The sequence below is a fragment of the Oncorhynchus mykiss genome, chromosome 10 (genome assembly GCF_013265735.2).
Source record: "Oncorhynchus mykiss isolate Arlee chromosome 10, USDA_OmykA_1.1, whole genome shotgun sequence".
NCBI lineage: Eukaryota > Metazoa > Chordata > Actinopteri > Salmoniformes > Salmonidae > Oncorhynchus > Oncorhynchus mykiss.
In genome coordinates, this window is record NC_048574.1 from 9,217,462 (window position 1) to 9,242,024 (window position 24,563).

Here is a 24,563-nt window from a genome sequence, read left to right on the forward strand (position 1 = left end):
TAACTTTACATTTCTTTCTGTTTTATTTATTTTCTCTGCAGTGGAACAGCACACTCTCAAAGAGCGCAGTGATGAATTGAAGTCATCTCTGAATACCCTTGTAATCAGCTGCCAACCCCCAGACCATGTATAAAAATGCAACTTCAAAAAAATGAGTTCCCATTAATAAAACTCTAAATGATAAATTCAATTAATCCTGAAAAAATTAATAAAACTCTAAATGATAAATTCATTAATCCTGAAAAAATTAATAAAACTCTAAATGATCAATTCAATTAATCCTGAAAAAATTAATAAAACTCTAAATGATAAATTCATTAATCCTGAAAAAATTAATAAAACTCTAAATGATAAATTCAATTAATCCTGAAAAAATTAATAAAACTCTAAATGATAAATTCATTAATCCTGAAAAAATGAATAAAACTCTAAATTATAAATTCATTAATCCTGAAAAAACAGAAAATACAAAAATAAAGATGAACATCAAGATGGAAAGCAGTTAACAGACTGACTGCAGCCACCCTTCCCAAATTTACCCAGAATTCTTGCTCCAGCCTCAGAGATCAACTCTCTGAGTGTTTGACAGTTCATTAATCATCCACCAGGATTAGACAGGAGAGAATCTAAAGTGAGAGTATGACCAGTAGAACGACCACCCAGTGGTCTGAACAGAATACAATTTCTCCAAAAGAATTGGTCTGGACGAGTAGGTTCAGATGTCAATCACAAACTGGGCATCGTCAGCTGTAGGGACAGAAGAGAGAACACAGGTCAGCGTCGAGGACATATCCGTTCCTAAACTTCCAAAAACCTTTGAGCATCTGCAAACTAAATGGGTCGGTCACAAGATATTCAGCATAATGCTTGGCCAGCAGCTTGACATATCAGACAGGTTTTTGTTTGCTTTTCTCGAGGAGCAGTTCACCTTGAAACTTGGTCTAGTGCTGGTACAAAAAAAAAAAAAAGAGAGAGTCAACAAAACACACTAACTGGTTTGTACACCAGGTGATAGTCTGGGCATTTGTCACCTCATACACACTGCACTGATGATAACAGGCCTATGTAGCCTACTTCCTTATCCTCGGAAATAAACTACTTATTGGTCACCAACATCACATGAACAAAGCAACCTATCCCCTCCCTTTAATTACTGGTAAGGAATTCAAGGAGACTTAAAAATTAGGCAAGTTATAGAGGTGAGACATCAGAACATCATGTGAATGCAAGATTGACTAAATCAAGTAACAGGGACTGAATGACAAGGATATACTTGTATCTTGGGATATTAGTATGATGCTTTTCAGACATAGCAACTGCTTTCCATTTCCCTACACTGTGAACTAAGACAGAATAAATGCAATAACTTGATTTACTCTCCTTGCACAGTTTCTAATAACAAAACAAGAGAACTTGTTTCTCAAGTATTTCCTTGAGGAGCCCTTAAAAAGGTGTTCCCTCTTGTGTTGCTTAGTAAAAACACATCTGCTGCAAAGCCATGTGGGAGAGGAGTCAGGTGTTTAGGAGAGCAGGTAACCAAGAGGCCTGGCTAGGGGAAGAGGTTAATGGGTCTCATATGATATACAGTAGTGTCACTGTAAGTATCAGGATCCAGACCAACCCGAGATGTCTTTGTTCTCGTCCATTTCCTTCAGCTTGCCCAGAGGGTGCTGGGCCGGTGCCGTGACCCCTGGGATGTGGGGGAGACAGCACGGAGGGGTACGTGTGATCGGTGAATTCCGACATTCCAGCAGGAACTTTCTGTCATAGATTATCCTGGTTCCTGTGAGGACAAAGGGTTGAAGTGTCTGTCTCGGGTAAGAACACAGAAGTACCAGGAGCAGTGATGCTAATTTAGCAATTTTGTTGCTAGATTTAGCAACTTGTCAGACTACCCTGGCAACGTTTTTTTCCCAAACAGCACCTAGCAACAAATGTAGCTACTTTTAAAAAGGTATTTGGAACTTTTAGCAACTTTAGAAAATTGCCTTGAACGCTAAAATGCGCGCATTTTCCCTCCAAATGACACAAAACGATTTTCTCTGTCACACACTCAGTCATAACACACGTGCCTGGCTGCAAAAGTGCGTTGTGGAGTGACGTCAGCAGCAGGCGCTCAGCTCGTGCACAGGCAGCAGTAATTTCAGCAAATCATTGTTGGCTGACAGCAGTAGTACGGGTTCGATGAATATAGTTGGTCACGAATGTTTGATCTTGAACAGGACTTACATCAATCAACATGCCTCAATCAAAAATAAAAAGCCAGAAGTACAGAAAAGAGTGGGAGTCTGTACCTGAACAAATGTCAAATCATATTTTTTGCCGAGGGGGCCAGTTAATTTGAGCAACGTTGTTGTGTATGTATTTGACGCGGCTTTACGTTATCACGCAATGACATCACAACGTCATTTAGAAACTTTTCGCAACAAATCAACCTGCCTCTAACAACTTACCCTGCAAATTAGTTGGCAACACTGACCAAGAGTCATGATGTGCAGCAATCCGTCGAGATCATGAGGTATTCTTGTGCTTCAATATTTATCCAAGGTGTGTTAGTGCAGGCTACATAGAAAAGTGGGCGGTCTATACTCCGTGTGTACTTTTCAATAGAAGAGCTCACTCACCTTGATCTGATATGGATCCTATACTACTAGCAACTATATCAGGGTGTTTTCACACCTGGTCTCTTTAAGCCAGTTTTTGTGCAGTGTGAACACTCGAACAGGAATTCGGCACACTCAAAAGAGCCCCCGGAAGCAAAGCCATCTCGAGGGGTGGTCTGAGTACGATTCGTTTGAATGCCACTGTCCGGTTCCCTTTTTTAGGACAATGTGAACGCAAAGCTCCCCAGGTTCGCTTGTCATTATTCCCGCAGCACCCACACTAGACTACTGCTACACCGTTTCCCCTGCCATAAACCCGCACATTGGTGCCACTAAAAAAAAGAGATGTGGAGGTTTCGTGAAAAATCGGGGTTTTGGTTATTGAATATTGATTGGCGATTATCAAGGACGCACATAAACTCAAACATGTTATGTTTTTAGTTCAGATTATTTGTTAGCAATATGTGATTTATAGGTTAAGAGAACGCCATAAACTGTTTATTGATTGTGGGGTTTGATTAGCGTGAGAAGACAATATATTTGGCAAGAATCACAACACAGGGTCCAAAATCTATTCTTGCTCTTAAAGGGGCAGTAGCCTACATTGGGTGTACAATTTCCAATTACAGCATGATTTATTCTATTGCTATTTATTCTGTTACCAATTAAATGTACATGTTAATAGTATCGTCTGATTACAATTATGTCTCATTTTAACTAAACTTAATCTATTGGCTTCCAAAATGTAAGTCGATATATCTAGCTGTCTGAGAACACATTCTGATTGAATGGCTTGTCCTGCAATTTATAAAGATCCAGAGTGCATGTTGGAAAAATATATTGGTTCCTTTCGAAACATAGCAATGTGAATGCAAAGAGGCCTCTGGGTTTAGGTGAAGTGAACTGGAAAAACAGCGCAGTCCTCATTCAAAGGCAAGGGCAGTGTGAAATATATTTTTTTTTTTACCCCAGAATTCACTATAAAGAGGAATGCGATCTGTTTTTTTTAAAGAGGACTATGTGAAAACACCCTCTGAGAATCTACTGGTCTGACATGTTTCATATGCTGTACTGGGAAAATAATTTGAACGCAATCACACCTATGCACTCTTTTGTCATACAGTTCAATAGAAGTCTTTGCACACCAATATCTCTATCTCTACCTTTACATAACCATCTGATCATTTATCACTCCAGTGTTAATCTGCATAATTGTAATTATTTGCCTACCTTCTCATGCCTTTTGCACACAATGTATATATAGACTCCCCTTTTTTCTACTGTGTTATTGACTTGTTAATTGTTTACTCCATGTGTAACTCTGTGTTGTCTGTTCACACTGCTATGCCTTATCTTGGCCAGGTCGCAGTTGCAAATGAGAACTTGTTCTCAACTAGCCTACCTGGTTAAATAAAGGTGAAATAAAAAAAATAAAAAAAAGTCTCTGGATCTCAGTCCCCTCAGTTCAGGTGTGTTGCCTGGCTTTACAAACTCCGCTACCCCTGTAGTGCCTCCTTGTAACTGAGCCGTAACGTCCTCAGCAATTCCAGCTATGTAACACCACCAGTGAAAACAACCCCACTCCTTCAGCCTCTCTCCCCTCCACGTTGGCCTCCTTGTAAAGGCCACATAATGTCCTCACATACACACACGTTGATAATTCGGATCAACTGCATCTTGATAGAGATAATAGAATCTGTCATTGCTGGATACATACAATAAATGTTTATTGTCTGATGCAACTAAAATTATTGGAACAGGTGAAAGTGCATTTAACGCAATAGGAATGTAAGTACATAACCGTTCATTCAAAACTGGACAAAAGCGTCACCAAGCTCCCAGATTATATCTTTATGCAATTGTGCGCAATGTGCTGTTCTCCAAACTAGCGCAGCGCTTAAACTCCCGAGGCCGTATCAGTGTGTTCTTCAATACGATAAATAGTCCCTTATTTTGCTAAACTTACCTCCAGGTGTCGTGGAGAACAGGGTGCCTCCAGGCGTCTGACTGTAGGAGTCGGCCAGCTGAGACCAGTCTTTTGACTGCTCAAAGCGACTGGGGATAGGGCAGTTTAGGCCTATACTGGTGGTACCGTTAGAAGACATCGTAGACAGCAGATGAAAGAACAAATACTTTTTTTTTTTAAGTAAAAAAAGACACTGCAAATTATTTGTGATCGATGTCTACTATAGCCTGTAAGATAGTAAAGCCGCGCCAACTGAAGTTTTGTTTGACAACTAGGGGACTGGGGCGCTGGGAGACGTAAGACGCAGTGAGCTCTAGCAGCCACGTGCAGGTGTTTATGAAAAATCTGCTGATTTGAGGCGTGGTTTAATTTGAGTTTCACAATCACCTCACTACTGTATCAACCTGCGCAACATTTCATTTTAAAAGCTCACAATCACATGTGGACTCAGTGTGAACTGAAATGAACCGTCACATGCTTAGGCCGGGTTTTATTTTTGTATTTTACCTTTATTTAACCAGACAGGTCAGTTAAGAATAAATGATTATTTTCAATGACGGCCTAGGAACAGTGGGTTAACTGCCTTGTTCAGGGGCAGAACGACAGGTTTTTACCTTGTCAGCTCAGGGATTCGATCATGCAACCTTTCCGTTACTAGTCCAACAATCTAACCACGAGGCTACCTGCCGCCCCGGTTGATCTTTGTATACCTTGCAAACAAAGTTTGTTTTTAAATGCAATCAAAATACTAACGCAATAGCCCAACCCCCAAATAAACTCGACCTTCTATATGTTTGTGACGTCATGACAATGTTTTTCTCCCAGTGGAGGCTGGTAGGAAGAGCTATAAGGAGGATGGCCTCATTGTATTGGCTGGAATGGAATGAAATGGGACAGAATGAAACATATGGTTTCCAAATGTTTGATACAGTATGTTCCATTTATTCCATCCCAGCCACTAAAATAAGCCCGTCCTCCTATAGCTCCTCCCACCAGCCTCCATTCTTCTGTTCTTAAATCATCCAAAATGTAAGATTACTTGACTGTCACATTATGGTTTGAGTGATTGCTCTCTCCTCAAATATATCAAATCCCCAGTCAATCTTGTTGGGGGGGGAAACAAAGTAAACATCTCCAGCATTACTTGTTAACAAGTGCAATTCAAACAAGGCAATTAGCAATAATCAATCTGAAGTTGGATAACAAAGATAGCAATCCTAGTTGAACGTCTGTCAAAACATAAAAATGACCTTATGGTGTTCTCTGGGTAGACTCTTAGTGAATGTAAAATCAAGTGTCCGATTGCAGTCTTTCGTGGAAACTTCACCATGCATGATAAACAGCACCCCCATTGCCAGAACATTCAGTCAGAGTGAGTGATTACATCATCGTGAGTAAACATGACACACAGGAAGCAGTCTCTCGCTTCTATAGACAGACCAAGGGTACTTCATATCAACAAAAAAAGTGTGCCGAGATAAATCACGAGGTGTATGATGTCATGAGGTAAATACAATATGAATAAAAGGCACAACAGTACAGTTTCGTAATTTTTTTTATTGACTATTAAGGTAAATATTACACATTAATACAGTAGAGTCACTATACGACATGTACTCTGGTTTTAACCCTTTTTTTGTTGTTGTATGTAAACAATTATACATGTATTTACCACTAAAAGGACTTAGTTCTCGCTTTATGTTATCACCTAGTTCTTGGACTGAGTATAAATAAGCGTACAGTCCTGTAGAGCCCTGCAGACCAAGAACAATTAATGTGGGGGGCTTTTAAAGTCAAAAATAATGGCTATACTACGCAAAGAATGGATCCTGTTTAACAGGCAATCGGTTTGTTCATAGACGGTGATAAACAAGTTACAGCCCACACTGGATTCGTCTTTTGAGTTAGGCACATCAAAACGGTGTCCGAACATCCAATTTCTCCGTTTCTGGACACTCCCTAGGTTAATATCTTTGTATATTATGTAATTATCTGGTTCTCTTAAAACGTGTATGAGTCTTGTTATTAATGGTCCTATGCTTCAAATCGCTAGATGATGTGTTCAGTTGACGTGATTCAGGTGCACATTCCCAACGTGCGGGGCCCAAGTCCCAGGCCAGACCTGAAACGACACGTTTTCATCACCGAGTTACAAAACCACAACAGAGGAAGACTGAGTAACGGTGAAAATAAGTTAGTGATGTTGATGGGAGTGTTTACCTGCTGTGTTTCTGCAGTCTCTGCAGAGTTGGAGACCACATTCATGATGGGATTCCAGGCAGGGTCAGCGCTATGGAGCCCGTTGTACATGGGGCCCCCAGGGGCCTCTCCCATAGGAGGGTGGGGAGGAATGATCGTCCCGCCATACATTGGCAAACCCTAGAAAGGACAATAAAATAAATAAAAAAACGGGTAAAAAAATATATATATATCTAGATATATATAAAAATATATATATATCTATATAAATATACATATATCTATATAAATATATCTATATATATAAAAATATACAAATATATCTATATATATATAAAAATATACAAATATATCTATATAAATATACATATATATACATATATCTATAAAAATATACATACATATATCTATATAAATATACATATATCTATATAAATATACATATATCTATATAAATATACATATATCTATATAAATATACATATATCTATATAAATATACATATATCTATATAAATATACATATATCTATAAAAATATAAATATATCTATATCTATATAAATATATCTATATAAATATATCTATATATATAAAAATATACATATCTATATAAATATATCTATATAAATATACATATATCTATATAAATATGCATATATATACATATATCTATATAAATATACATATATATACACATATATCTATATCTATATATATAAAAATATACATAAATATATCTATATAAATATAAAAAATATGTTTTTGTGATAGTTCTCATTGGATCATTCCAACCACACAATCTTTGCATCAACTATTTAGCCGTGTCTGTCCACTACCTTTGGGAAGTCCATGAAGTTGGTGGGCATGGGTTGATGGAAGGTGTTTGAGGGGTTCACGATGCCGGTGTCGTCCCTCTCCATGGCTTGGTGCTGGGAGAAGCCAGACGGCTGCTGTATCACGTGACCACCCATCAGGGGCTGAGACCAGCCTGACATCGCCTCTAAAGGTGGAGGGTAAGAGCAGGGGAGGACTGAGATTTTGGATCGTGTGAGAGTTACTCGTTATGTTCAAAAAAACCTTTACAATATATTTCAAAGCATTATGATAAACATCTTTAAACCACTGACGATTAAAGATGATCAGTTCTACAACTATCCAATTCCTCTACAACTGTACACTAACCCGATCCACCTCTCTCCAAAACACTCACCAGACGCACTGCCCACGCCGAAGGACCAGATTCCTCCCTGTCCCACAGGCGGCGTGTAGCCGGCGGTGAGCATGGCGTGGTTCACGGAGCCCGTCTGGCGGATGCGTGCCAGGCGCTCAGTGCCAATGGGTGGGGGCACCTTGCGGTCCTGCTGGCTGTTGCCGCTGGGCTTAGCCTGAATCAGAGCCGTGGTCACCGTGGATGCACAAAGAGGGGACGACACGGAGGACACCGGGGACTCACCTGAGGGGGGCAAAGGCTTGTTAACTTTCCAAATGTTGGATTTATCAAAGAAGACTTAAGATAAAATCACATGAAATCCTTTGATTTAGCTTAATTTAAGTTCTTTATTTTACCAAAAAGTAGACATTGAAGCTACTTTGCAAAAAAAAAAAAAAAAAAAAAAAAAAAGGGAGGGGGGTGAAAAACACTTTAGATCTATGAACTGCCCCGTCCCGTCCCCCGTCCCGTCCCCCGTCCCGTCCCCCGTCCCCCGTCCCGCCCCCCGTCCCGCCCCCGTCCCGCCCCCCGTCCCGTCCCCCGTCCCGTCCCCCGTCCTGTCCCATCCCGTCCTGTCCCATCCCGTCCTGTCCCCTGTCCTGTCCCATCCCGTCCTGTCCCCCGTCCTGTCCCCCGTCCTGTCCCATCCCGTCCTGTCCCCCGTCCTGTCCCCCGTCCCGCCCCCCGTCCTGTCCCGTCCCGTCCCATCCCCCGTCCCGTCCCCTGTCCCGTCCCCCCCCCATGTCCCGTCCCCTGTCCCGTCCCCTGTCCCGTCCCGCCCTGTCCCGTCCCGTGTCCCCCGTCCCATCCCCTGTCCCGTCCTGTCCCGTGCCATATCCCATCCCCTGTCCCGCCCCGCCCTGTCCCGTGCCGCGCCCTGTCCCATCCCCTGTCCCGTCCCCCTGTCCCGTGCCGCGCCCCGCCCTGCCCCGTGCCCTGTGTTCTTACTGGAGGTGGAGGCGCTCCAGGGGTGAGGGGAAAAATGCTGGCGGCTAAAGGAGGGGGTTCCCACCGGGGACGGACCCTGCAGGTACACTGCACTGCCAGAGATACTGGTGGCGAAGCTGGTCAGAGCAGCAGACGAAGAGATGGCGTTTCCCGACGGGTCCATGTGCATGCCTGAAACAAAAGAGGTCAACTGACCTGGTTAAAATATTTAGGCACAAACCACTAATAAACTGAACAAGTACGTCAATATAAACATGATTAGTGCTGCTTTGTGGAATCAGTAGAATTTGTTTCTCTGGAACAAGATTTTTTTCTTGGGTTACAACATGGTGTTATGGGTGTTATTTCCTGCAGAGTGTGTGTGTGTGTGTGTGTGTGTGTGTGTGTGTAGTGGAGTCTATGGTCCTTGTTGCTTACCGATGGGACTGGTGACAATCCTCTGGGAGTTGCAGCGGTACCCTGGAGCCTTGGAGCCGTCAGGAGCTGGCATCACCTTCTCCATCTGTCCCATGCCTCCCATGTAGGGCTGCTCCGGAGGGGTCCGAGCAGGCAGGTGACATGCTCCCCACACCTGATTGTTGCCCACCTGATTGCTGTCAAACATGCTGCTGAAATGGTTGAAGAGGGCGTTGGGGCCGTAGTTGGGGGGCAGCTGCTGGGTCTTGCCCCCGTGGCTGTGCATCTGGGAGCCGTTCATCATGCCCATGGAAGGGGCTGCCATACCCTGGTTGGTATACTGCTGCGGTTGTTTCTGGTGTTGCTCCTGGGAGGCTCCAGAGGATACAAACACAGAATGGTGCTCCTGCGGAGATGTCCCAGCTGTCATGGGGTAGACCTGGGCCGAGGGCTGCACGCATGAGGGAGAAGGCTGTGCGTAGTGAGGTACGGTGCTGCCCCCTGCTGGTGCAGCGTGAGAGGAGGGCAGGTGGGAGCAGGGAGGCTGGGTGGCCTGGGGGCTGGGCTCTGTGCTGGGGGAGAAGGGGAGTGGCAGCTGCTGCTGTCGGCTGTCCGGCTGCTGGGAGGGCAGTGATGGTGAAGCCGTGGGAGGACCTGTGAAGTACATGGGGCCGTTGGAGCTGGAACCTTCCGACGCTCCACCTTGGACAGGTGCTGCATCTGGAGAGGACTTCTCTTTACCAGGCGTGGTGCCACCAGCAGGCTCCGGCTTGGAGACGGGCAGCTGCTGTGCAGACGTGGCGATGGGCACGGAAGGGGAAGACGGAGTAGAGGACATGGTGGAGGGTGCAGGGGCCAGCTGCGTGGCGGGAACGTTGCTCACTGTGGAAGTGACTGCTGTCATGCTGGTCGTCTTTGGTTCGCCAGAGAAGAGCTGCTTCCTGGCAGAGGAGGGCGTTGGGGTGCCGGAGGGGGCAGTGCTGGTGGGCGAGACGGTGGCTGCAGGGGCTGCTGTAGAGGCAGGAGCTGTGTACTCCGGATGGGCAGCGGAGACAGGCGAGGGCCGGGGGGCAGTGCTCCCGTTGTGCTTGGGAGAGCTGTGAGTGCTGCCGGGGTTGACGGGCCTCACCGGGAACGGGCCCCAGGTGTTAGGCGATGGAGAAAAGGTGCCACCGAACTGTGCCATGGGCAGACGTGGGTGTCGGATGTGGTGCATGGTCTGGGCAGCCAGCAGGGCCAGGTGTGGGTTGGCATACGCCAGGGGCAGTGAAACAAAGGGGGGCCTCACCCCGGGGGACAGGTTCTTTCCCATCTTCCCTCCCTGCTGAGAGACCGGGGGGGTCTGGAAGGACACAGCGGACGACGGAAACACCGATGCCAGGCCCTTTGAGCCGGCCGCCGTAGTGTTGGTGGCCCCTGTGGAGGTGGTGTAGGTGGAGCCCATCTTGGTGCTGGTACCAGGAGTGCGGATGTGGTTTCTGGGGATTAGGTCCTCCAGCTCCTTAGCTGGGTCTTGGATCAGGGCGTTGATCAGTTGTACAGCGTGCCGAGTCGACTCAGTACCTCCTCTGAAGACCAAAGGGAGAGAAGCAGGTGAGTGTCTGACCTGGTGGTGATCAGTGGGCCGGCCTTGCCTGGTGGTGATCAGTGGGCCGACCTTACCTGGTGGTGATCAGTGGACCGACCTTACCTAGTGGTGATCAGTGGGCCGACCTTACCTAGTGGTGATCAGTGGGCCGACCTTACCTAGTGGTGATCAGTGGGCCGACCTTACCTAGTGGTGATCAGTGGGCCGGCCTTACCTAGTGGTGATCAGTGGGCCGGCCTTACCTAGTGGTGATCAGTGGGCCGACCTTACCTGATGGTGATCATCCTTTCTCCATTCTTGTCCTTCTGTTTGTCCACGTCGATGTGAGCTCCGGTCACGTCCTGAATGGCAGTGATGTTACAGCCACCTCTGCCCATGATCCGAGACACCACAGAGGCAGGCACCAATAACTTCTTAGATCTGACAGAAGACAAACAAGCCATTCCATTAATATCGGGGTCAAACGGCTGCACTTAACAACTACGTAGTAGATACCAGGTGCAGTTGATTGCTAGTTAACAAGAAGTGACAGTTATAAATTCCGAACTAGAGGAAGGGAGATGCTGTACCCTCACTGCACTCTATGGGTAAAGGTCACAGTAACCGTAACTACAGTAGCCATTGTTTGAGTTGAGGCCAACCCACCTCCGTACCACCTCTTTCCAGCCGTCTTCCCTCTTCTGGCCCCTCTTGGGGCTGGTGAGGTTCATCTTGCTGTTGGGCGAGGTGACCGGCACTGAAATGGTTTTGAAGGAGGGGGGAAGGGAGCTGGGCGCCAGGACGTTGATGCAGTCATGGAGTCTGAGAAGAAGACGAAAATAAACAGAGAGCCCTGTGGTGTACTGTAGACAATTCACAAGTTTAGACTTAAGAATTCCCAGTTTGGACACTGCTTTTCAGCATTAAGACCTGGTCTCTTACTTCTGGTGTGGTTTGGAGATGCACACTGTGACCTTGTGGTCTCGGGAGCTGTGCCTCTTCTCAGGGACCGGCTGGGGATGTTGGCTCACCCCCGAGGGAGCAGACGATGAAGACGAGGATGAGGAAGATGAAGAGGGCATGTCCGGTAGGTAGTTGAGCTCCTGGCTCTTGCCTCCGCTGCTGCTGCTCTCACTGTTGCAGTCGGTGCTGTCCAGGTTGTCCGAGTCGCTGCCACCAGGCACCCTGCCGCCCCTGGGCTCCCCGTGGATCTTGTCTTTGTCGGTCTTCTGCTGAGCCAGCGCCACCTGGGGGTCCTGCAGGATGACGGGCTCCACGGTCTTGTTCTTCTTGTTCTTGCGGTTGGTGCTGGGCGTGGTCGCCACATTGGCTCGTTTCTTGGCGAAGGCGTTGGTGAAGGTGGCAGAGATGCCGATGGTAGTGGTGGTGGTAGCGCTGGGCGGGTCAATGGGGACGTCACCGTCTAAACAGAGCGTGAAATACGGAAGGTTATTCACCCTTATTTTACCACTGGGCCACTGAAACAACCAAAAGGACATTAGAAAGATGTCGAACGGCTTCGTCTCAGGTGAAATTAACATGAGCGCGTCATTTCAGTTCATTTGACAGATGATTTCATGTTCTAAACTACTTGAATTAAAACTGACTTGAAAATATCCTTTAATTCACACAGACAGAGACGGTCATCTTCAAGACAAAAACCATGCTGATTTCAGGAGCCCAGCTTGGCCGCCGGAGGCCGCGCCAGGCCACAAGCGGCTGTTCAGGTGCTGCCGCGTTAGGCTATAAGAGGCTGTTCAGGTGCTGGGTTAGTCTAATAGAGGCTGTTCAGGTGCTGGGTTAGTCTAATAGAGGCTGTTCAGGTGCTGGGTTAGTCTAATAGAGGCTGTTCAGGTGCTGGGTTAGTCTAATAGAGGCTGTTCAGGTGCTGGGTTAGTCTAATAGAGGCTGTTCAGGTGCTGGGTTAGTCTAATAGAGGCTGTTCAGGTGCTGGGTTAGTCTAATAGAGGCTGTTCAGGTGCTGGGTTAGTCTAATAGAGGCTGTTCAGGTGCTGGGTTAGTCTAATAGAGGCTGTTCAGGTGCTGGGTTAGTCTAATAGAGGCTGTTCAGGTGCTGGGTTAGTCTAATAGAGGCTGTTCAGGTGCTGGGTTAGTCTAATAGAGGCTGTTCAGGTGCTGGGTTAGTCTAATAGAGGCTGTTCAGGTGCTGGGTTAGTCTAATAGAGGCTGTTCAGGTGCTGGGTTAGTCTAATAGAGGCTGTTCAGGTGCTGGGTTAGTCTAATAGAGGCTGTTCAGGTACAGCTAGTAAAAAGGTGGTTACCTTCAGAGGAGTCTTGGTCCTCTAACTCCTCTTTTACTTTGGCCTCCTCTTCTTCCTCCTCCTCTTCCTCCCCCTCCAGCTTCCTCTTCTGATCTTCCTTCTTCTTCTTGCGTTTCTCCTTACGCTTCTCACGCTTAGCGGCCAGGGCTTGCTTCTTACTCTCTTCCCTGGACTGTACACCCCAAGAAAAAAATAAAATAATAATTTGATTACAAGCCAGAGAATGCATCCCAAATGGGACCATATTCTCTATATAGTGCACTACATTTTAGCCTAGAACCCTACGGGAACATGGTTCCATTTAGGATGCACGCAACATCTACAGAGAGCTGTAAATCCATACAAATCCATGAGGAGCAGAAGGTTGTGTTGGGTGGAAAAGTAATTTACCTTCTCCAAGTCCAGCTCCTTCAGCAGAATGCTGGCGTTCTTGTTGGCCTCTGCTGCCTGCTGGTCTTTGGCTTTGACAATGGTCTCCATGCACTGGTGACATTTCTTCAGCAGGTCCTAGGAGGAGTACGAGACAAAAATGTACTGTTGGAACCGCACTTTCTTTCAGAAAAATAAAAAGTTGACCCTTTGTCATTTTCTAAAAATGTACCCACCCCCCTTTTCTCCTCAATTTTGTCATATCCAATTGGTAGTTACAGTCTTGTCCCATCGCTGCAACTCAGGAGAGGCGAAGGTCGAGACCCCCTTTGTCATTTTCAATGAATGTGTTGTTGTTCTTGTCCATTTCAGCTTACCTTGTCCGTGATGGTGGCAATGTATCTCATGCACTCGATGTCCGAGGGGAACTGGTTGACCTCCTTGACCAGGTACTGAACCACCTTCACATGGCCCTGTGAGACAGAGTTCAGAGGTCAGCCTCCTGGGATTATTATACATTCACTTCCATTTACACTCCACCGGGGTCATTAGCTAAGAACAGGAAATGAACGGGGAGCACACGTCATATACGAGATATTCAACTGTGTATCAGTATCAGAACCAATTTACTTAAAGGAGCAAGTGACACTAGTGTTTAATCACAGTTTAGTTTCATACCACAGGAGGTTGATGGCACCTTAATTGGGGAGGATGAGCTTGTTGTAATGGTTAGAGTGGATTAAGTGGAACGGTATCAAATACAACAAACACAGGTGTTTCCATGTGTTTGATTTCATTCCATTCGCTCCGTTCCAGGCATTATTTTGAGCCGTCCTCCCTCAGCAGCCTCCGCTATTTCATACGTGTGTGTGTGTGTGTGTGTGTGTGTGTGTGTGTGTGTGTGTGTGTGTGTGTGTGTGTACACCACCTTGCGGAAGGCAGCCATGAGTGGTGTGATCTTGCGGTTGTCTGCTGCGTCGACATCGGTCCCAGCCTGCACCAGCAGCTGCACCACGTCAAAATGGCCGCCGTTGGCCGCCAGCCACAGGGGAGTGTTTCCCTTCTTATTGCGCACGTCAATGTGAGCACCTCTGTGAGAAGGACAACAGGCTGAGTAGAGGGAGGAAGAGAGACTGGAGAGGAATGATATTCTGACTGAAAAGGTACTTCTCACGGTCATACTTGTACATTAAAAAGATGTATTACCGGTTGATTAGGAGCTCACAGAACTTGTAGTGGCCCTTGTCTGCAGCGATGGTGAGCGCGGTGTCTCGGGAGGAGGGGACGGGTGGGGCGTTGACGTCAGCGCTCTTATCCAGCAGCACCCGCCCCACCTCAGCATAGCCACCCGATGCCGCCTCCATGAGGGGGGTCAGCCCAGTCTGAGAGAGAACGTATAATGGGTCAGTGAGACTGCACCACACAGACCAAACACCAGAACATCATTTCTAATGTCTTTGACACAAGCCCAGACAACATGAGGACATGTCGGGCTCCAGCCTGCTGCAGCTGCTACCACCTTGGCGCGGTGCTCCACGTTGGCCTTGCGGTCCAGCAGCAGACTGACCACCTCCGCCCGTCCCTGGAAGCAGGCCAGGGTCAGCGCCGTGTTGCGGTTAGTCTCGATCTGAGCGTTGATGTCGGAACCCATGTCCAGCAGCAGCTTGACCGCAGGGACGTGACCGTTCATGGCAGCCAGCATCAGAGGAGAGATACCCAGCTTACTCCCAGTCCTGAGGGGAACAGACAGGGCGAGGGGAACAGACAGGGCGAGGGGAACAGACAGGGCGAGGGGAACAGACAGGGCGAGAGGGATGATTACACAAACTGTTCAAGATTGGGACAGAGGCACAGCCTGCACAAACTGTGGCAAGGAGGGCTGGTTGTGGATACCTGGAGTTGATTTCAGCTCCAGTGTTGAGGAGGATCTTGATGATGTTGACGAAGCCCCCCGAGGCGGCCAGGCTGAGAGGAGTGTAGTCTGAAACGTTACGGTGCTCCTTGTTGGCCCCGCGCAGCAGCAACAGCTCCACCACCTGGAGTGAACGGACCACAGGTTAGTCAATCCACAGAACACTTCTAATTGTTTATCTAAATGTATGCCGTGTTAAGCTGGTTCGGACAGTGAGTTTGTGTCTGTCAAGGTTGTCGTTCTGCCTCTTGTTTCACCACAGGTTATTTTTGTTGTTTTATTAGGGTCACCATTAGCTGTTTCTATGCAGCAGCAGCTACTCTACGCTGCGTACTCGCCCTTAACGCACTGTAGGCTACAATACGTTGAGCTTCCCTGGGCAGAAACAGCTGTGATGCAAGCATGTTCGTGAGTCTGTTATTCAAGAAGGTGAAACCATGTGTATGTTCACTGCTTTTCATAAAATCATGTCTGGCTTTTTTTTTTTTCTTCAGGCTACGGCCTAAAATATGTGTTCATATTTTAATTTGACTAGGGATCCTCCAGGTTTCTGTCAAAAGACTGACCTGAATGAAAAACGTTTGGGGAAAAAACAAATCCCTTGTGAATTATCCTCTGATCGTTTTGTTTTTAAGCCCATGGTCCTAAATAATAGAAAGGAAAATATTGTTGGGTGTTACGCAATAGCCTATCCTACACAATTGCACAGTAGACTGTCCAGTCCGACAGACAGAAAACAAAAGTAATTACTCCTTGATGCTTTCTCTGTTGAATCTTACTGGAACCCGCTGTAAATCATGTAGACAGTAGCAGATGATGAACATGAAATTTAGGGAGCATTGTGGAGCATAACAGTCTTCATCGGCGTACCATGTCATAGACACAGCAAGACTATTGTCCTGCTGATGACCCATCAGGTCTCAACGGGGTATTCATATGATTGATTAAAATTAAGCTTTCAGAACATTCACACCTTAATTTACCTTTATTGAACCAGGTAGGCCAGTTGAGAAGACGTTCATTCACACCTATCCTACTGGTCAATCAGCACACACTCATCTCCACACTTTCCTACCTGTTAATCACATTTAACGTCTTCTTTCATATCTAAAAAAAAAAAAAAAAAAATGCACCTGGTAGCTTCTTTATAGGCTACCGGGCTACCATAGCCTATTGGTGGAAATGACCAGTAGCCCAACCAATGGATGAAGAGATTGAGAGGATTGGCCAGAACAAGCCGCTGTGTAGAATCTCTAAGAATATATAGATATTTTTTAATTCAATGTGCTGAAAATGAATTAAATCTGCACAGCATCTTGCTAAAGCCAATTCATATACAACATAAGCTGTTTGAGTCTACTTTAAGGAAATATCCTACGCCAAGCTTTATTATATTGATAATTCGATTCTAGAGCAAATTGAAAGAAAATTAATTATTACCAGGTTGAAATAACTATTTCTTTCAGTTTCCTTGTTTCTTCTATCGGCTATTGAAAATGAGCACGTTTAATGTATTAGTTGGTTTACGGATTACATTAATAGTAATCTGGCCCCCCCAAAAACCGTTTTATTCTGTCTACAAGGAAGGTAACGAACGGAGGACGTTTCCAATGACTTGTTCGATCACATGCCGCTCAGATTATGTTTTGTAGACAAAGAGATAAAAGGTGTGAAATAATATAATAAATCCAGAAAAGGGGGAAGACAGACGCTGTTAGAAATATTTAAAAAAATATAAACAGAGATCCACATGTGGTGGTTCCTGGGGCTCCATCTTCTTACAATGTCTGATATTGTAGCTAAATCTAATTTACAAATGATATTGATTAAATTCTGGACATTAGACTTATGTCTTAGGCCTACATGGTATTTTGGGTCGATGTAGCCTTAATGTAGCATATAGTATGTTCGATGCAATAAATTAAAGCTGTGTTTGCAATTGCATGAATGCTAGTGTTGGGACTTCTGGGGTTAGCTGCGGTGAGAGTGCTGTGGGGAAAGTGGCTACGCTAAAATGTCTCGCTTTACGGCACTGCCTCATCCTGTTGTTCACAAAATATAACAAGCAGAGCAGCACCTCCTGTCTTCCTCCAGAGCAGGCCAGGGAGAGAGGAGTGTCTTTGGTTCTCTCCGACTGGGCTTCGATGTCCCCTCCTTTATCCAGCAGGATCTCCACCACGCCAACATGACCCGCTGTAGCAGCCAGGATCAGAGGAGTGAAACCTGGGGACAGATGGTTAGAGACATTTAGATTTACTCTCCAACATACTAAGGATGGGCATGAATACTCGACTGCTTGAACCGACAAAAGGTAAATCTTTAACCAGAGATTAAAAAAAAAATAAAATAAATAATACTGTAAAACTATTGGGTGAAATGTGCTTTCTGGGGGGCAAGTAAAATGGTCCAAATTATATATTTTTTTGTCTTTAAAAATAATTCCCTCGACTGTAGTGTTCCATGTGTACATGTGCGTTTGCGTTTTCTTCCAAATTCCCTTTCCCCTCCATGTCTCATTCACCCAATTGCGTTCCGACCGCTTCCTACGTGCCAGGTGCTGAGCGCTCACAAGCTCCCGTTTAGTCCGACAGAAATAAACACCTAGAAAAACGTATCTAACTGCTACATTTCTAGCCAAAAGATGACAGTTTAATCCTGAAGTAGGAAACTCTGTGTTCCAACAAACAGCTGCAGTTTTGGAATCATTGCTGCCCATCTATTTGCTACTGTGCCGTTTAGCATGACATTTCCTACATGCAATTAATCTTCAGAAGAACTGTATAAAAAATAAAAAAGCAACACACCGATAAAACCCCTTTCTTAAAATTAAATGTTGCTAGGTCGAGGTTCAACCCCTTTCTGAGCAGTGTATATGTCAGTTATAATAGGAACTCAGAGATAAAAGGAAAGGAGGCTGGGAGAATGAAAGAATACAGTGTGTTGTTTAAGTGTTCCCTTTATTTTTTTGAGCTGTGCATATCGAAAACCCAAATTGTGTTTGAGCCCCGGTTTCAAATGATCTCTGACAACTGTTTCAGACGTGAGATACGGATCACTTTTGCAGTGCCACCTTTTTCATTTGGAAAAATATATTTTTATTCTGTTATATTAAAAAAAATGTTTTTTTTTTACTATAATATTCGTGTCTTGACTGTGATAAGGACTCGGGGAAATATAAGCGTCTTGTCTGATAAATTAACTAAGCAAGGCTATGCCATTGCAGAGCCAAAAGGCCTCAAATGCAAGTGCCAATGCAGAGGTTCTTGAAGACTGTGTACAACGATATAATATAATGATATTACGGTTTCAAAACAATTATCTTATATTACACTTGCTTTTCTATTGACTAAATATATACAGTACCAGTCAATTGGACTGCTGGGTTTTTCTTTATTTTTTACTAGTTTGTAGAAAAATAGTGAAGATACCAAACTATGAAATAACACATATGGAATCATGTAGTAACCAAAAAAGGGTTAAATCAAAATGTATTTTAAATTCTTCAAAGTCGCCACCCTTTGCCTTTATGACAGCTTTGCACACTCTTGGCATTGTCTCAACCAGCTTCATGAGGTATTTGGTAAAAGACCGAGTCCGTATTATGGCAATAACAGCTCAAATAAATAAGCAAAGAGAAACGACAGTCCATCATTACTTTAAGACATGAAGGTCAGTCAATCTGGAAAATGTCTAAGTGCAGTTGCAAAAACCATCAAGCGCTACGATGAAACTGGCTCTCACGGGGCCCGCCACAGGAAAGGAAGACCCAGAGTTACCTCTGCTGCAGAGGATAAGTTCATTAGAGTTACCTGCACCTCAGATTGCAGTCCAAATAAATGCTTCATAGAGTTCAAGTAACAGACACATCTCAGCATCAACTGTTTAGAGGAGACTGCGTTAAAAATCAGGCCTTCATGGTCAAACTGCTCCAAAGAAACCACTACTAAAGGACACCAATAAGAAGAAGAGACTTGCTTGGGCAAAGAAACAAGAGCAATGATCATTAGACCAGTGAAAATCTGTCCTTTGGTCTGGAGTCCATTTTACAGATTTTTAGTTCCAACTGCCGTGTCTTTGTGAGACGCGGTGTGGGTGAACGGATGATCTCCGTATGTGTATTTCTCTATGTAAATTGCGGAGGTGGTGGTATTATGGTGTGAGGGTGCTTTGCTGGTGACACGGTCTCATTTATTTAGAATTCAAGGCACACTTTACCAGCATGGCTACCACAGCATTCTGCAGCGATACGCCATCCCATCTGGTTTGAGCTTAGTGGGACTATCATTTATTTTTCAAAAGGACAATGACCAAAAACACCTCCAGGCTGTGTAAGGCTATTTTACCAAGAATTAGAGTGATTGAGTGCTGCATCAGATGACCTGGCCTCCACAATCATCCGATGACAGAACTCCAGAGTTCCTCTGTGGAGATGGCAGAACCTTCCAGAAGGACAATCATCTCTGCAGCACTCCACCAATCAGGCCGTTATGGTAGAGTGGCCAAACGGCAGCCACTCCCACTCCACTTGGAGTTTGCCAAAAGGCACCTAAAGGACTCTCAGACCACGAGAAACTAGATTCTCTGGTCTGATGAAACCAAGATTCAACACTTTGGCCTGAATGCCAAGCGTCACGTCTGGAGGAAACCTGGCACCATCCCTACGGTGAAGCATGGTGGTGGAGGCATTATGCTGTGGGGATGTTTCTCAGCGGCAGGGACTGGGAGCTAGTCAGGATCAAGGGAAAGACGAACGAAGCAAAGTACTGAGAGATCCTTGATGAAAACCTGCTCCAGAGCGCTCAGGACACCAGACTGGGGCGAAAGTTCACCTTCCAACAGGACAACAACCCCAAGCACACAGCCAAGACAACGCAAGAGTGGCTTCGGGACAAGTCTCTGAAAGTCCTCGAGTGGCCCATCCAGAGCCCGGACTTGAATCCGATCTAACTTCCCCTGGAGAGACCTGAAAACAGCTGTGCAGCAACACTCCCCAGCCAACCTGACAGAGCTTGAGAGGATCTACAGAGAAGGATGGGAGAAACTCCCCAAATACAGGTGTGCCAAGCTTGTAGCGTCATACCCAAGAAGACTTGAGGCTGTAATCGCTGCCAAAGGTGATTCAACAAAGTACTGAGTCAAGGGTCTGAATACTTGTGGAAATGTGATATCCGTTTTTGCTTTGTCATTATGGATGTGTTCTCTGTAATGGTTAGGAAAAATTGGAATTTGTCGCACACCGTTGGCATAGGCCTATAGATCAATGTGCACATATGTATTTTGAGTACATGCCTTGTGTCCAAATAATATTTTTCATTTAAGTACTTAGAAAATAAATCCTGCCAGGACTCAAACAGTGAAAAAAAGAAAAAAACGGTCAAATGCCCATCCGTTAAATCTAGTCATCCAATCAGTTTCCAACCTTACAGACGGACTCCCACTTCTAAACACAAATGATCAAGTTCCCTGATAATTGATCCCAACATGTTTTTTTTATTGTTTTTTTATTGCTACAAAACATATATTTTTTAAAAAGACAAAGTATGGGAGTTGTGTACCTTTCTTATCCCGATGCTCGATGTTAGCCCCGCGGGCGACGAGCACCGACACCAGCTCCTCGTGACCGCCGGCACAGGCCAGCGTCAGAGCGGTGTCGTGATTACTCTCCGTCTGACAAGAGATACAGGCGGGTGTTATTTTCCTGACCAGACAGACAGACAGACCAGACAGACAGACCAGACAAACCCGTTTGACTATTATTAGCTAAATTAGCGTGTTGTTTTTTTTGTTTTATTTATTTATTTATTTTCAATTTTTAACCCTTTTTTCTCCCCAATTTCATGGTATCCAATTTTGTTTCTACTATCTTGTCTCATCGCTACAACCCCTGTACGGGCTCGGGAGAGACGAAGGTTGAAAGTCATGCGTCCTCCGATACACAACCCAACCAAGCCGCACAGCTTCTTAACACAGCGCACATCCAACCCAGAAGCCAGGCGCACCAATGTGCCGGAGGAAACACCGTGCACCTGGCCACCTTGGTTAGCGTGCACTGCGCCCGGCCCGCCACAGGAGTCACTGGTGAGCGATGAGACAAGGATATCCCTACCGACCAAACCCTCCCTAACCCGGACGACGCTAGGCCAATTTTGCGTCGCCCCACAGACCTCCCGGTCATGTCCGGTTACGACAGAGCCTGGGCGCGAACCCAGAGTCTCTGGTGGCACAACTGGCACAGCAGTACAGCACCCTTAACCACTGCGCCACCCGGGAGGCCCACTAGCGTGTTATTGTTAGACATGTGGTGTGACGTACGTGTGCGTCGATGTCTACGGAGGGGTAGAGGGGGAGCATAGAGTGTGGGGACACTGAATGGATGGGCGTCTGTGCTGGTGGCGAGGCCGTCGTGCTCAACATGGGGACTCTGCTGCTCACCGCTGCTGTCACAGGGGCGAGAGGGAAGGAGAGTTGTTAGTCCACCTTCAAAATATAACTACATCCCATTCGAATTCAAGATGGATTAAAACCATTTGAAAAAGTCTGTTGAAAATGTACTGAAACCAAGTTCAGTGCTAATGAAAAGGATGAGTGATCAAGCGGTCCTTAAATGGTTAGAGGTTTTATTTCCTGATTTTAGTCGAGTTAAAAATTTTAAAAAGAGACCTGGACTGAGAGCACAAAGCAAAGAGAGGACCGTGTTAATGAACACACCTGCCATGATGTCGTCCAAAGTATCTGTGAGGGTCTGTGCTGGGGTGGCCACCATGAGTCCTTCAGGGGCCTGGGTGAGAAGGCCCGGTCCCAGGTCTGTCAACTGCTGCCACAACATCTGCTGCTGGTTCACCATCACCCTCTCCAGATCGGGGCTGGAGCTGACGGGGTAGTCTGCCGTACTGAAGTCTGTGGACTGCTGGGTGGCCAGGAGATGGGAGGGTAAGAAATGGGCCTGCAGGAGGGGCGGAGCAGCGGGACACTGCAGGGCCTGGGTGTGAGGAGGAGCGGGACACTGCAGGGCCTGGGTGTGAGGAGGAGCGGGACACTGCAGGGCCTGGGTGTGAGGAGGAGCGGGACACGGCAGGGCCTGGGTGTGAGGAGGAGCGGGACACGGCAGGGCCTGGGTGTGAGGAGGAGCGGGACACTGCAGGGCCTGGGTGTGAGGAGGAGCGGGACACTGCAGGGCCTGGGTGTGAGGAGGAGCGGGACTCGGCAGGGCCTGGGTGTGAGGAGGAGCGGGACACGGCAGGGCCTGGGTGTGAGGAGGAGCAGGACTCGGCAGGGCCTGGGTGTGAGGAGGAGCGGGACACTGCAGGGCCTGGGTGTGAGGAGGAGCGGGACACGGCAGGGCCTGGGTGTGAGGAGCGGGACACTGCAGGGCCTGGGTGTGAGGAGGAACGGGACACTGCAGGGCCTGGGTGTGAGGAGGAGCGGGACACTGCAGGGCCTGGGTGTGAGGAGGAGCGGGACACTGCAGGGCCTGGGTGTGAGGAGGAGCGGGACTCGGCAGGGCCTGGGTGTGAGGAGGAGCGGGACACTGCAGAGCCTGGGTGTGAGGAGGAGCGGGACACGGCAGGGCCTGGGTGTGAGGAGGAGCGGGACACGGCAGGGCCTGGGTGTGAGGAGGAGCAGGACTCGGCAGGGCCTGGGTGTGAGAAGGAGCGGGTGGCGGGGGTTCCTGGGCCTGTCTATACAGGATGGTGTCCACCTGAGGTAGCTTGGCGTAGTCCTCCTCCTCCTCCTCCTCCTCCTCATCGTCCTCTTCCTCAGCGGCGGGGTGGGGCTGTCCATCATGGTGGTGGATGCCCTCCCCGTCCCCCTCGGTGTCGGAGCCCGGCTCTGCAGCCTGCAAGGGCAGGGGGGTGCCGGGCTGCTCCACCCCTGCCGCCTGGCCAAGCTGCCCCGGGTCGTCCTTCAGGCCTTTGGCCTCCATGTACTCTTTGGTGAACTGCTGCTGTGTCTTGAGCTGCAGCTGGCGCTCCACCTTCTGCAGCTCCTTGAGGATCTTCTTCTTCTTCTGGACCTGCTCCTCGCGGCTCTTCTTCAGCTCCTCGATCTTGTCTTTGGTGAGAGGCTCTCCCTGGATGAGCTCCAAGGACTGCAGCTGGGCCTTCTCTATAGCGGAGATCCTCTGGCCAAGCTCGTTCAGCTTGCCCTCAGTCTCTTCCACGATGCACTCTAGGGGCTGGTACGGGTGGAAAGGAGGCAGCAGGTCCACGTCCGGACCTCCTGCGGCGACGGGGCTGCCCTGTAGGGGGCTCAGCCTCTGCTTGGAGCCACCTGAGACAGCCACACAGGACAACACAACCAGTTAGCTACAAGGTTGTACCATACATTCAATGATTACTGCAATATTGTAACACTTTGATTCCTTGTGCAGTCAAATGGTGGTCTAGTGGTCTTTCTTCTTGGCAAAGTTGGAAAATGTATTTGCTGTTAACACGTTGTATGATCTGACCTTTTGTGATGACGGATGGAGGTGTTGTGATGTTGGAGGGCACTCTGTCTGGCTCTTGAGGAGGCACCACCATGGCCAGGGCTTGGAATGGAACTCGTGGAGCCTGTTTGGGTTAGGGTAGGATATTAGAAAAGTATATTTAGTATCAATACTTGTAACTGGCATCAACAGTAAACAAACATGTTTGTAGAAGTCCCTACCGGAGAGGTGTCATGGGATGGGGGTGTGAGCTGAGACAAGTCTGTCACGGGGACCGACAGGACGTTGTTGGGGTAGTCGAGGAGATAGGACACCACGATGGTGTGACCGCCCTTAGCAGCTTCGATCAGCATGGTGGAGCCATCCTGGGTGAGAGATTGACACAAAAACACACGTCATCGTTAGTATCAGGATCTTGGGAGAATTTGATCAAGAATTAAAAAAGGAACAAATACATGGAGACAGTTCTGCGTTTACAGAAGGGTTAGAGAAAGGTTTGTTTACACAGGGGCTAGAGAAAGGTTTATTTACACAGGGGTTAGAGAAAGGTTTATTTACACAGGGGCTAGAGAAAAGTTTATTTACACAGGGGCTAGAGAAAGGTTTGTTTACACAGGGGCTAGAGAAAGGTTTGTTTACACAGGGGTTAGAGAAAGGTTTATTTACACAGGGGTTAGAGAAAG

General features: G+C 46.8%; 2 protein-coding genes across 7 annotated transcripts in view; both read right to left on the reverse strand.

Annotated features, from left to right (window-relative positions):
* eif4ebp3 (eukaryotic translation initiation factor 4E binding protein 3) lies at positions 1 to 4,892 on the reverse strand. The gene is made up of 3 exons (XM_021617567.2): positions 4,570 to 4,892; positions 1,622 to 1,783; positions 1 to 747 (listed from the first exon to the last, which is right to left on the reverse strand). The coding sequence occupies exons 1-3, from the start codon at positions 4,706 to 4,708 to the stop codon at positions 716 to 718; spliced, it is 333 nt and encodes a 110-aa protein (XP_021473242.1). The 5' UTR covers positions 4,709 to 4,892; the 3' UTR covers positions 1 to 715.
* A 1,214-nt stretch (positions 4,893 to 6,106) lies between these two features.
* LOC110533409 (ankyrin repeat and KH domain-containing protein 1-like) overlaps positions 6,107 to 24,563 on the reverse strand; it is a 47,813-nt gene continuing 29,356 nt past the window's right edge. For 2 of the 6 annotated variants that reach the window (XM_036989635.1, XM_036989633.1), the window contains exons 13-34: positions 24,102 to 24,245; positions 23,902 to 24,004; positions 22,161 to 23,723; positions 21,765 to 21,889; positions 21,008 to 21,119; positions 17,530 to 17,675; positions 15,434 to 15,576; positions 15,060 to 15,273; positions 14,747 to 14,922; positions 14,469 to 14,631; positions 13,918 to 14,013; positions 13,562 to 13,678; positions 13,172 to 13,343; positions 11,832 to 12,312; positions 11,556 to 11,711; positions 11,181 to 11,330; positions 9,344 to 10,890; positions 8,927 to 9,097; positions 7,979 to 8,221; positions 7,605 to 7,798; positions 6,790 to 6,948; positions 6,107 to 6,691 (exon numbers count right to left, since the gene is read on the reverse strand). In XM_036989635.1, the coding sequence (XP_036845530.1) occupies positions 6,632 to 6,691; positions 6,790 to 6,948; positions 7,605 to 7,798; positions 7,979 to 8,221; positions 8,927 to 9,097; positions 9,344 to 10,890; positions 11,181 to 11,330; positions 11,556 to 11,711; positions 11,832 to 12,312; positions 13,172 to 13,343; positions 13,562 to 13,678; positions 13,918 to 14,013; positions 14,469 to 14,631; positions 14,747 to 14,922; positions 15,060 to 15,273; positions 15,434 to 15,576; positions 17,530 to 17,675; positions 21,008 to 21,119; positions 21,765 to 21,889; positions 22,161 to 23,723; positions 23,902 to 24,004; positions 24,102 to 24,245 (6,435 nt within the window). In that variant the 3' untranslated portion in view covers positions 6,107 to 6,631. The remainder of the gene's footprint in view (positions 6,692 to 6,789; positions 6,949 to 7,604; positions 7,799 to 7,978; positions 8,222 to 8,926; positions 9,098 to 9,343; positions 10,891 to 11,180; positions 11,331 to 11,555; positions 11,712 to 11,831; positions 12,313 to 13,171; positions 13,344 to 13,561; positions 13,679 to 13,917; positions 14,014 to 14,468; positions 14,632 to 14,746; positions 14,923 to 15,059; positions 15,274 to 15,433; positions 15,577 to 17,529; positions 17,676 to 21,007; positions 21,120 to 21,764; positions 21,890 to 22,160; positions 23,724 to 23,901; positions 24,005 to 24,101; positions 24,246 to 24,563) is intronic. The other 4 variants (XM_036989638.1, XM_036989637.1, XM_036989634.1 and 1 more) reach the window with 3 other exon arrangements.